We start from the raw sequence: 12,656 nt of genomic DNA on the forward strand, positions 1-12,656 counted from the left end.
TAGGTTTTTGCCCAAACCCAGCCTGCTAGTATAGTGACTAAGGACACGTCCTATAGAGCAGAAGCACTAGGGGTCTCTTTCCTACTACTTACTAACTCTGTGATTTCTGCCAGTTTATTGAAGCTTCGATTTTCTTGTCCATGAGGATCATTTCATATGGGTTTTGTCAAAAACTGAAACCAATAGTGCTTGTAAAACAATGAATAGTTATATTAAGAGATTTTGCTGTTCTTGATGGTGTCCTAATTTAAGGCCTTTGCTACCTTGTGTTTGGACTACTGCAGTAAAGTTCAGACTCATCATCTTGACTCCAAGCCATCCCATTAGATCTCAGCAGAATAAGCTTCCTAAAATAGGTTACCCCCATCACTTGGATGTTTCCCCACCAACTGCTTAACCACAGTGCTTTCAATGAATCCAAATTTCAGGTTAAAGCTGATGAAAACAGGAATGGTGCCTGGGTGGCTCAGTCAGTTAAGCATCTCCCTTTGGCTCAGATTGTGATTCCAGGGTCCTGGGATTGGGCTCCCTGCTCATTGGGGAGCCTGCTTCTCCCTCTCCCTCTGTCACTCCCCCTGCTTGTGCTCTGTCATGTGCTCTCTCTCTCAGATAAATAATAAATAAAAATCTTTAAAAAAAAAGCTGATGAAAATAGGAAATTAATGTTTTTGCATCTTACTGTTTCAATGTTAGTAAGCTGGCTAAACAGACTAATTAGAATAACACAATATAGATTTCCCACTTGAAGTAAAGGTCATTTTTTTTTTTAGCAGCTTCAGTTTATGCTAAAAAATAAAACTATTGACTAGAAAACTATTGAAACTATTGAAAACTATTGAAAAGTAAACTTTCAACTATATGATGAAGAATTTTAGAGAACCTTAAAATTCTTTCCTACTAATTATTATTAGTTTTTGTTACCATATGACAGAGCCTGTGCTCTACGTCCTAAATCCATTCTAGCATTCAGTAAGTGTAGGCATATAAAGTACTGTGTCATTCATAGTCACTTCAAAGTGCATTCAATATCTTGGTTCCCAAGTGCATTAGATTTTATTAAAAGCATTCCACTGCGACACTCATTCTTCCTAATTGGTTTATGGACAGCCCCCCCCCCATTCAGGCAAATCCTAACTGCATTTTCCCACAAATCTAGTTTGATTTATGGTTCTTTATTTGTTCTATATTATTTATAATGAATTGGGGTAAAATTCTTAAGACATTAAATAAAATTTTCAGTGGTCCTCTTAAGACATTTAATAAAATGTACAGTAGTCCTTTGATAAATATGTGATGTACATAAGGATTATTAACAGTATTTTTGCTTATTTTTAATTTTATTTAGTCAACCTACATCCATCTGTGTGATTTCCAGTAGTAATATCTTTATTACCTTTCCAAAGATTATTATTTACTTGATTTTTCATGTAGAGATTTTTAGAATTACTTGGAATGTTGGAATGGATTATGTGTAGAATATAAAAAAATATTTTAGCCTTCTATTAGGTTAAGTAGGTATATATGTATTGGGAACAGAAAAAATATTATCCAGGGACAGTGACAGAGCATCTGCATACAATTAGATAATATCCATGTGGCACTAACAGGTTTAACCAGTCAGCTTTCAAATTACAACTTTGAGATGCCAAGAGTTAATTTGGAATGGGTCTGTAGGAAAATCCAAAAAAATAGTGTTTTAAAATGAGTAAATGGCAGAAATATAAATACAGAGGATAACAGACACTGAAGAAAGAATTTCCACACTGTTGAATGATTACATAGCAAACTTAAGTGAAGACTTTGCATGGAATTGTAGGCATGGAATCATTTCTGTAAGGAGTCCACGAAAACTTATGGGAAGAAAGAGGAAGTATACATTATCTATCAATAGTTTATAAAAAGCCCCCTAGGCTTCTTAGAAATATGTTCATTCTTTGAAAAGTCTGGACGATTAGAATTTTGAATTCAGAATCAGAAAGAATGGAGTATGGGGTGCCTGGGTGGCTCAGTTGGTTAAGCGACTGCCTTCGGCTCAGGTCATGATCCTGGAGTCCCTGGATCGAGTCCCGCATCGGGCTCCCTGCTCGGCAGGGAGTCTGCTTCTCCCTCTGACCCTCCCCCCTCTCATGTGCTCTCTCTCTCTCATTCTCTCTCTCAAATAAATAAAAAAACCTTTAAAAAAAAAAAAAGAAAGAATGGAGTATGTTTCAAATAAGAGACAAAAGGAAAAAGAGAAATTGATTTTAAGATAAATACAAAGAAAAGGGACAAAGATGAATACTATAGCAAAATTTTGGTCAATTAAGCAAATGGGAGGCTTGCTATCAACAGCATAAATGATAACTTGGCATCTAGAAAAATGGAAAGGATGGTTGGCAGATGATAAGCAGACAAAAGATCTACATGATGGTTGTAGCTGAATGTTTTCAATGAGGAGTTGAGCCTTTCATCCCTACTGGAACAGTAAAGAGGACCTCAGCACCCACAGTGAGGGTAGCTTGGACTCTGACCGTAGCCAGCACTAATAAGCGCTTAGCCCTTTCTGCTGGGGTGCTGTCAGAGAATGCCTCCTAGTGGGGCAGGAATGTCATTCTTCACTGCCCAGCAGTAATGAGGCGGCCCCCTTCTGTGGTGTCAGTGTGGGCAGCAAGTCATGGGCCGCTCCTACTCCTCCCTGTCCAGGAGGTGTCCCTGGAGGCCTAGTGGTGCTGGAGCCCCCACCTTCACCCAGTATCAATGAGAAACTCCCTCTGTGGAGTCAACAGCAGCCAGGTCGGCTTCCAGGATTTCCACCCCGACCTGACAGTAATGAGCTAGTAACCCTTCCCCACATCTCCGCCAGAGATATGTTGGAAAAAACCAGCTAAAACAGAAGGTTTAAGGTCCAGAGTCTCACAATCACCAATGTCCAGGTTTCAATAGAAAATCAATCATCACACCAAGAATCAGGAAGCTCAAAAAGCGAATGAAAAAAGACAATCAGTAGATGTCACCGTTACCCTCTAGACCCTGGCAATCACCAATCTATTCTCTGTTTTTATGAGTCCGATTCTTTTAGATTTCTCATGTAAGTGAGATCACACAATATTTGTCTTTTTGTCTGACTTACTTATTCACTTAGCATGCCCTCAAGCTTCATCCATGTTGTCACAAAAGGCAAGATTTCCTTCTTGTTTTATGGCTGAATATTTCATTATATATGTGTATGTATGTATATACATATCTGGGTGGCTCAGTCGGTTAAGCATCCAACTTCTGATTTCGCCTCAGGTCATGATCTCAGGTTCCTGAGATGGAGCCGCACATGGGACTCCGTGCTCAGTGGGAAATCTGCTTGAGGTTCTCTCTCTCCCTCTCCCCCTCTGCCGCTCCCCACAACTTTGCATGTGTGTGCGGGCACGCACATGCACTCTCTCTTTAAAAAAGTAAAAAGTTAAAAAATAAACTCTACTAAATACCTTTGTGTTACCTCACTCTTCAACTCTAGTTCAGCATTTAATCATCTTAATATTTTAATACCCCACTCAGTTCTTAGTATTAGCCTTTCTGTGTGCATCAGATAAAATGTATTTGTCATATTTGTTATATTAGATGTATTTTTACATATTTCTTTATTAAAATTCAAATTTTTTACATGAATGTTAAAAATTAACATGATATCAAGTAACTTAAAATACTAAGATATTACATAAATTATTTGCTATTTTGTCCATATTCAGAATTAACAAGATAATCTGTTTTTATTAAACTAGTAAATATCTAGTATTTACTTTTTTTTCAGAGAAAAATAATCAGTGGTCTGTAATTTTCTAAATAGTTCACTAATCACTTTCAATTTTGTAAACTAATGTATTAATTCATATGTAAATAATGCAGATTTAAAAGATATTCTTCATATGAATAACTCAATATAAAATGTTTCTTCTTTGCTGTGCCTGGGTTTAGTATCTGCCTTTGGCTCAGGTCATGATCCCAGGGTCCTGGGATTGAGCCCTGTGTCAGGCAGGCTATCTGCTCTGCTTGTGCTCTCTCTCTTTCTCTCTCTCTCTCTGAAATAAATAAATAAAATCTTTAAAAAAATGAAATGTTTCTTCTTTGAGAAAATTTCAATTTGGGGGATGAAAGATTCTCACGTAATCTAATGTTACTTTCTCATAAATTCGTAATATCAAATGTATGCTATTATATATGCACATTTTCTTTTTAAATTCTCTTATTTGTTATAATTTTATATAACATTTTTATAGTTTTGTTGTTAATATTCACATGAGAATATATTTTATATTTTATGTATATAGAAAGATTTAAAGGACATACTGTATTTTTTTTTATTTATTTTAGAGAAAGCGAGTAGGGGGAGGGGCAGAGGGAGAGAGAGAACCCCTAGCAGACTCTGCTTAGCCGAGCCTGACATGGGGCTCGATCTCATAACCCTGACATCACGACCTGAGCTGAAATCAAGAGTCAGATGCTTAACTGACCGTACCACCCGGGTGCCCCTAAAGGTTGTATTTTAAATGTATTACTTTGGTATTCCACAAAGTATATCAGACCTGAGATTAGAATTAGCAATTATTAAAAATGTTAAAAGTTTTAACATTCTGAACTTAAAGGCCTCTATTAAAATTTTTACTTAAACAAAAGTTTAGACTTTTTTTCCTTATAATGTGATATTTTTTAAATGACTTTTTGCAGGAATGCTTTCTAAAGTAGCTTGAAGTAAAGTAAACCCTTAGTGATTATAAAATAATTTTCTTCTTTAAATATTGTATTAGTGAAGTTGCTGTTGTCCATCATTAGACAGTTTGGTTTTTATCTTCCAGAATATTTTATATAAACTAAAACTTAAGAAAAGTCTTTTTACTGTGCATTTTTTGCTATTTTCCAAAACCTGATTCCTATTTTTTTTTTTTTTCTTTAAAGGTGAGAGGCCCTCCAGCTGCAGGAGCATTTAAAGAAAGACCAACCAAGCCCACGGCATTTCGAAAATTTTATGAACGAGGAGACTTCCCAATTGCCCTTGAGCATGACTCGAAAGGAAACAAAATAGCATGGAAGGTAAGTCAGGGCACAGCTGGGTGACCAGCTGAGCTCCTGGAGTGACATCTCCCAATGCCAAACAAACTTGGCTAAGTAAATAAACTGGAGTGATTTCTCGGTGAACGGAAGATGGTGGGTAAGCTCTTAGAGAAAGCCCCCCTGTGTCAGCTGTCCACCTTGACTAACCATTAAATTATAGCCTGCAAAAAAGAAAATGACAGAGTTGCTTTGCCTCAGAGAATTGTCTGCTGCCCAATTCATCTCTATTTTTATGAGAACCTGGCAGTGGAGCCTGTTTCAGGCAGTCCATCAAATGATGGAACTGGTGGCTGAATACAGAGAGCAATAGCCATTTATCTCCCCCAAATTTCACCTTCCTGCAGGACACTTCCAAATGGAAGCTTTAATTACCTAAATGGATAGGTCAAAATTGTCTGCTCCCTGGAAATGCAGAGTGGAATACAAAAGAAGGTTGCTTCTGGTCGCTGCACTCTCTCTCTCTCTCTCTCTCTCTCTCTGCGGCATGTGTCCGCCGCGGTGGCCGTCATACGGGCCCGGTTAGAGGCTGACCTCCACGCTGAAACCATGACGGCACTGACATTCTTCTGACAAAAGGTTAATTGGCTTCAAAATAAATGTATTGCCTAATGACTCCATTCTAATGTGGCCGTGATTCTTTCTAAAAGGCTCACTGATGTTATTTGTAAAAACTTGCCAATCTCTTAAGGGGAGAAGGCTTTTACATTTAATTTGAAAAACGAATGCTGATCTCTTACCAGCTTCTGCTCTTTAATTATTTTTTGTTATCAAGGACCTTACTTTGGGTGATATTTATCAGCTAAAAGGGCTTCTCTGCCTGAAAACAGAGTGGCACATGTGTGTATCACATCAGGGTGAGGAACGTAAGAGGTGTTTGTCAAATACCATCTCACTAAAGCAATTGACCCACTTAAAGTCCCACAGTAGTGTCTGCAGGTGAAGGCAGGAATTGTTTGTACTTTGTATAAATTTACATTAAAAATTAAAATGACCAAAGTCAAGAATTCATCAAAGTAAGTACTTAAATTCATCAAAATTAACCTTTTCCTTCCTGTATGGAGCAACTAAAAGAATTGTTTGCATTATTTCTGGTATGTCTTTAAAAGTTTTCATAGAATTATCAAACATTTCTAAATCTTAAGCAGCCATAAGTTATTCAGTTACTGAACGTAGAATTACTACAAACTATTTGGTAATAGAAATCTGAAGGTGTCCCTGTTATTAAATTTTGTCATAATTTTTTTGAGAGGATGAAGGACATCACTATCTTGCTTTTAATCATTTCTATTAAAATGTGAATTTGTTATGTGACAATGTGCATATAATGAGGAAAAACTTATAGCAAGTATAAGTGATTCAGATATTTTAGTCTTGATGGAAGTACATATTCCCAGAATTTTACTGTGATTTTGGGTTTGTTTATATTTGATTAGGTACATGGATTTTGTGTTTACTTGTCTTGGCTCCACTGGGCAACACAGTGGAAGTTCTTAAAAAAGACCCATTCCTTCGGAGTAAAAGAATATGCTGTAATTCTTTTTAAAAAAGCCAGTAGATTTTGGTGTTTTAAGCAATTATAGCCCCTAAAAATTATATCAATAAAAAAATTTATAGAATTAGTTTGACCTGCTCAAATAATCTTATGAGTAACTTTTAGAAGTGTCAAGAGACTCGGAAAAATTCATCTTAAAAATAACGAAAACGTAGGATGAATAATTTTGCTTTATCTTTGATAATCCAACAGTCAGAAGGGATATAAACATCTTTTCTTTTTTATAGCTTTATTAATTCTTTTAAGTTACTATTGACGATAGTCCTGATTCAGCAAGCTAAAAAGCCCAAATAAAAAGGAAGCAATTTATTTGCTGCCAGTGGTAAAATAATAGCATACATTTAAAGAAACATCTTATCCTATAACCTGTAGGCTTCCACCAACCACATCATTGTATAAGGATAGGCCTGTAAACAGTCTCTCAATATATCCATATTTATTCCTTGGTACACGTGCTGTGGGGACAACCTGGTACTTGGTAGGGAGTAGAGGGCTTCTTTAGGACACCATACCTGAGGAAGGGGCCTTGAATGTTGAAGGAAGCAGGACTATTACCCCCTCCCCATGCCCCAGGAAACAAAAACAAAACAACCCCTGACCCTGCACTGTACTTCCTTCCTGTGTATGGACAGAGCATAGGTCTCGATGTCACAGTTCACCCCCTAGTGAAGTCTCCCGAGTAACTCTGTTTCCCAGGAAAATACTGGTCCCCTCTCCATCCTCCTTGTGACACCACTGGGACTCCAAGAGGTTTGTGAGTGCCTGAAATGGCATGTGTAATTAAGTAGTAAGAAGTGGTATGTCTTTTATCAGAATTTCCTGTGACGCTGAAATCCTTAGGAGCCACTGTCCCGAAGCATGACGAAGGCTGCCGCAGCATCTGACACTCAGCTACTCTGTGGAGTCGCTGATCCTTGCTGCCCACGACCCCAAATTCCCTGTCTACCTGTCCTAGATTTAGCGACCCCATCATCGCTATATTAGAAGTCACCATATACTCTTCAAATAACAAAGGCGCTCTGTGGTAACAATTTACAAATGACTGGATAAAGTCAGAAAATGGAAGAGTTAGATGTAGGTAAATGTCTTTGTATGTTTAGATTTTTCAGCCCACATCCTGAACTGCCACCCTAGTTTAGGGCCCATGAAAATGGTTATTTGTTCCACATGCCAAAACAACAAGGCAGACCAAATGCCATAATCTGTGCAGTTCAGTCTATTCCTCATGGTATCGCTAAAAATCAGAGCACTAAGACAACTTTCTGCAGTGGTTAAAATGTTCTGCATCTGCACTGTCTAATAATTACAACTAGCCATATGTGGCCATTAAGCACTTGAAATGTCCCTAGTGAGACTGAGGAGCTAAATTTTTAATTTTAATTAATTTTAATTTAAATAGCCACATGGTTACCATATTAGACAGCACTGCTCTCCACTAAAGTAGTGGCAGTCAGAAATCAATGCCCGAACCTGCTGGCCAGATAGAGGCCTAGAGCTCTGTGCAGATTACTATGAAAATGAAAAAATAGGACGGATACATGCATTTTTGTCATGGCTGTCTATGCTTATCATATATTCTTTGGTAAACATGAAAAAAGTTTTGCAAAATTTTTGTAGTGAAATTTTTCCATAGACTGATCAGTGGCAAGTTAATTATCTATTAAAAATGAATAGATCTGATCTGGAATATGAAATCTACCAGGCAAGCTCTGGCACTTTTTTTTTTATTTTTAAATATACATTTTCTAAATATAGCTAAATAATTATTAATTATTAATGGCTAAAGACATTAAAAAACAGTCACAATTTAAGCAAAAAGTTTTAAATGTTTCTTTTTTCTGCCTTTTCCTTGACTCTACCAACATTCAGGAAACATGACATTATTCTATGGCTGATATCTTCAATATCCAGAATGTAGGCAATAGAAGTGAAAAACAGCTAAACATTCCGGATAAGTTACAAAGCAGATAATTAGCATGAACAAAGGACGTTCTACAGTTGTGTTTGTTTCCACATCTTAAATTTCCACATGGGAGTAGAAGACTTTACTGTGAACTGTCCTCTCAAGTCCGCCTCCCAGCATCCTCCATCCCCTCTCCCACACCCTTCAGGTTTCCTCAGAGTTGTCCCCTCCTCCTCTGCTGCCTCCTCTTGTCTCTTCCTGTCCCCCCTCCTCCCACTGCTCCCCCTCCCTTCCCTGCTCTCCCTCCTCCTCTTCCTCCTCCTACTTCTTCCTCCCCTTTCCCTTCCTCCTCCTTCCCTCTCTTCCTCCTTCCTTTCCTTTTTTGTTTGTTACTTCCTTGAATGTACATTTTTGCCTCTAGTTTTCCCATGGTCAATTTTGGAGAAGGAACAGGAGACCATTCTAATTCTCTGTTTTGGGGCTGAAGTCATCAGGAGCAGTCACCCAAATGAATGTGAAATGGTAATTGTTATTTACACACTTAATGAGGAGCAGAAATACAAATCATAGGTAACACATGAAATTCACTGTCTTATAAATTCTGATTCTAAACCATCATTTTAAAATAGTAGGACAATACAAGTTATTTTAAAATAGCCACTTTTATATAGACCTTGGCAGAAGGAGTTGGAGAAAAATGTTGGAATCGCATTGGAGTTTTTAAAAATTAACTGTATGGTATTATAAACCATTTATTTATTTTGGAGAGCTATAACTACACTAAGGTGTCTCTAAGTTTTTTGGCATTTTGATTTAGTAGATACTGATAGAAATCACCTTTCTCCACCTGTCCATGGTATGCTCTATGACAGAATATGGCATATACTAAGAGACTTGTTTTCACTGAATTTCTGATGAACATGCCTAAAGATGTCCCAGGTATTAGATAGGTTTGGATAAGAAATAGATAGCCTATAATTGTCTTTGCCAAATCAGGATACAATAGAAACCCTTTTTACAAATGCAACTCAGAGAACAAACATCCAGATTGTCTTAAAAAGGGAAAAGCTCAAAATGGGCTTTGTAAGCAACATATAATCCCTCATTTTGTCAAGGTTGTCACAGGCATTGTCCAAAGTGGCATTGCTTTGCGGCGCATTTCTTCCTTCTTGTTTTCTCATCCCTTATTGAATATGTATATAAATGATTCTAGTAACCTGTTATACTGAACTAAAATTAACAAAGCCAGAGCTGATACACATAGGCAGGTACAGGTGAGAATGGGCTTTAGGTAGCCTCTACTCACCACCAAGAATGTGATCTTCCTCACAGGTCTTTTGGAGATACCTGGGATGGCATCATGAAAGCATCCTTCCCCTGAGGTTAATGTATTCATTATAGTTACTCATTGGTCAAAACTTGGATCACACAACTTTGTTTTTCTATTAAAAAGTGACTTCGTAAATTGACATTAATTAGGTAACTAAAAACACATTTTTCTAATTTTTAAACAATGAATTATACATTTATATAAAGAGCTATAAAATAGAGAAAGCGTATAATAAGAAAAGTGAAAGAAAATGAAAACCAGATAGGGACCTCCAGTGGAGCCAATATTAGGATTAATAAAAATGACATATTCTGAAGTCTTCTAAGGTAGGAATCTCTGTATTTCGGGTTCGTTTGCTCATTTTTCCCAGCGCCTAGAACAGTATCTGGCACAGAGTTGGTGCCCAGTGATATGTACTGAATGAGGGGAAAGCAGTCTATATTGATTATCTTCAGGTTTTACTTCTCTAGACACTGTTTCATGATGTGTCTCTTACTCTGTAGGCTTTACTGTCTTCATCTGTAAGTGAAAACCATGTACTAGATGATTGGTATGGCCCCTTTTTAATTATGGGAGCTCTAAGAAATTTTGTTTCATAATTATAAAAATAACTATAATTTGCAATGTCCATGAAATATTTCAGGGAATGAATATTGAATAGAAATTCCAGTAAATTTGAATGCATAGTCCCAGAGTTATATGCACTAGTTTTGGTGGTTTGGATTTTTTTCATGCAAATGCTCCTTTGGGGACGCCTGGGTGGCTCAGTGGTTAAACGACTGCCTTCGGCTCAGGTCATGATCCTGGAGTCCCGGGATCGGGTCCCGCATCGGGCTCCCTGCTAAGCAGGGAGTCTGCTTCTCCCTCTGACCCTCCCATCTCTCATGTGCATACTCTCACTCATTCTCTCTCTCAATTAAATAAAATCTAAAAAAAAAAAAAATGCTCCTTTGATTATATGTAAATGCTTTCCCAGTGAACTGATTTTTAAAATTTCTTAAATTTCAAAATTGCAAATTTTTACCTTTCTAAATGACTAAATATATATGTCCAATTTTAACATCCAAGTGAAGAAAATGCTGCACATAAATGAATTCTCAAATTCATTTTTTAAAATTTCTGACAACAGTGGTCGGACCACACCCTCAATCCTAGGTTGACTCTTTGCTAATACTTGGGCATGACTCTTTACAGTTTCTTCTCAGTATGTTCTTTTTCTCGGTTCTTTTCAGTTCTTAGCAGCATTGGTATTCATGAACTATAAAAAGCTCTGTCAATGTGACTGTTTTCATTGACATAACTGATAATTTCCTACTAGGAAAAACAGTTATTGAATATAATTATTATTAAAATCATCCACTAATTTTCTTACGATTAAGATCAGCCCCAAACCATGGTAGCTCATTATCTGTAAATAGTACTGCATTTTAAAGTAAGTCACTCTGTGATATGATACCTGATCTGTTAGTTCTCATTACATTGTTCTCAAAATTCTATAATTTTGATTAATCATTAGTCCTTTGGTGCCTTCAATTTCTTAATGTTTCAGTTTCTTAAGGACTAAAAGAAAATTGATGTTTTATCTATACCGACCCTCTACCCCAGGTAAAACCAATGTTGATTTTTCACATCTTGTAGGCAAATTTATTTGAGAGTTGCATAATTTGTTTCACATGAAGAAGAATGAATGTTCTCTTGGAATTGTCCTGGGCTTCTGTTTCTTTTGATAACTGCCAAAGCTTGGGTTTGGGTAGCAGGCCTTAGTAGAATTTGTAAGGCAAATTTTACAAAAGAAGTGACAATTTACCTGATTTTTGTACAAGAGAGCTGCCACGTTTCCACTATTAATTCCTCTGTGATTAATTAATAGAGCTTATTCTAGAGGTCTTGAAAAAAAAAATAATCCTCTGGCAATTACTGTGCTGCTCTGTGTTTTTTGGAGGAGGGGACTGCATACACAATTAATGCTATTCTTTTATTTGATGTAAATTGCTATGTCTTAAAAGTGTACAGCACGAAAAAACAGCCATGTATCAGAAATAACTTTAATTTAAATTGGTTAGATGACCTCTGAAAGCTAGATGAAAGATTTTCTGCTGAATGGGCTGGTGCTCCCTGCTGCCTATATAATTTATGTGAGAAATTAGTGCGAATGGTTCACTTTTATGGAGCACTGCTGCTTGTAGAAAGCCTGCAGAAACAATTTTCCCCCAAGCCTCCATCTGTTCTTCAAACTAGGGCATATGCCATCTCATCGAGCTTGAAAGTCAACTGATGTATAACTCCTGGAAAGTGCAGAGATTGAAAAGAAAGGTCGACCGCGGCTCTCTGACAGTGATTTGGTAGGCACCGGCTGAAGACAATTCACATTACCAGGGGCCCAAGGGAAACAAGCCACGTCGTAAGCTTCAGATCTCGTAGGACTGACAACTGGAAGAAAAACAAATCACTCCTGCTTTTTATGTTAAACGACCCCCTGTTGAAATGTAGGAGCGGTCTTGGTGGTGTGAGGGTGTCAGAGCTGAGACCCTGGTGTCACTCACTGTCCCATGAAGAACTGGGCCAGCTTCCACCCTCCCGGTGATCCCCGCTGCCTGCCTTTTCAGGAGTATCAGGATGCGAATCTTTAAACTAAAGATGTGTGTTGTTGCTTGTTAGAAAGTTCCATTTGGGGACACAAACCAATGATTTTTCTGTATCTGCCTGGAGGGCAAATCTCCAGTTCTATTCCAATTAGTAATTTAATGACTGGCTCCCACTCTGTCTTACCACTTGTCACATATCCCTTTTCT

The 12,656-nt window shown here is 37.4% G+C and overlaps 1 protein-coding gene across 1 annotated transcript in view; it reads left to right on the forward strand.

Moving 5' to 3' along the window:
• PACRG (parkin coregulated) overlaps nt 1–12,656 on the forward strand; it is a 275,343-nt gene that overhangs the window by 65,196 nt on the left and 197,491 nt on the right. Inside the window, exon 2 of the mRNA XM_081829286.1 lies at nt 4,924–5,058. Coding sequence (XP_081685412.1) covers nt 4,924–5,058 — 135 coding nt within the window. The remainder of the gene's footprint in view (nt 1–4,923; nt 5,059–12,656) is intronic.

Source organism: Leptonychotes weddellii, chromosome 8 (assembly GCF_054177405.1).
Source record: "Leptonychotes weddellii isolate Sample4059 chromosome 8, ASM5417740v2, whole genome shotgun sequence".
NCBI lineage: Eukaryota > Metazoa > Chordata > Mammalia > Carnivora > Phocidae > Leptonychotes > Leptonychotes weddellii.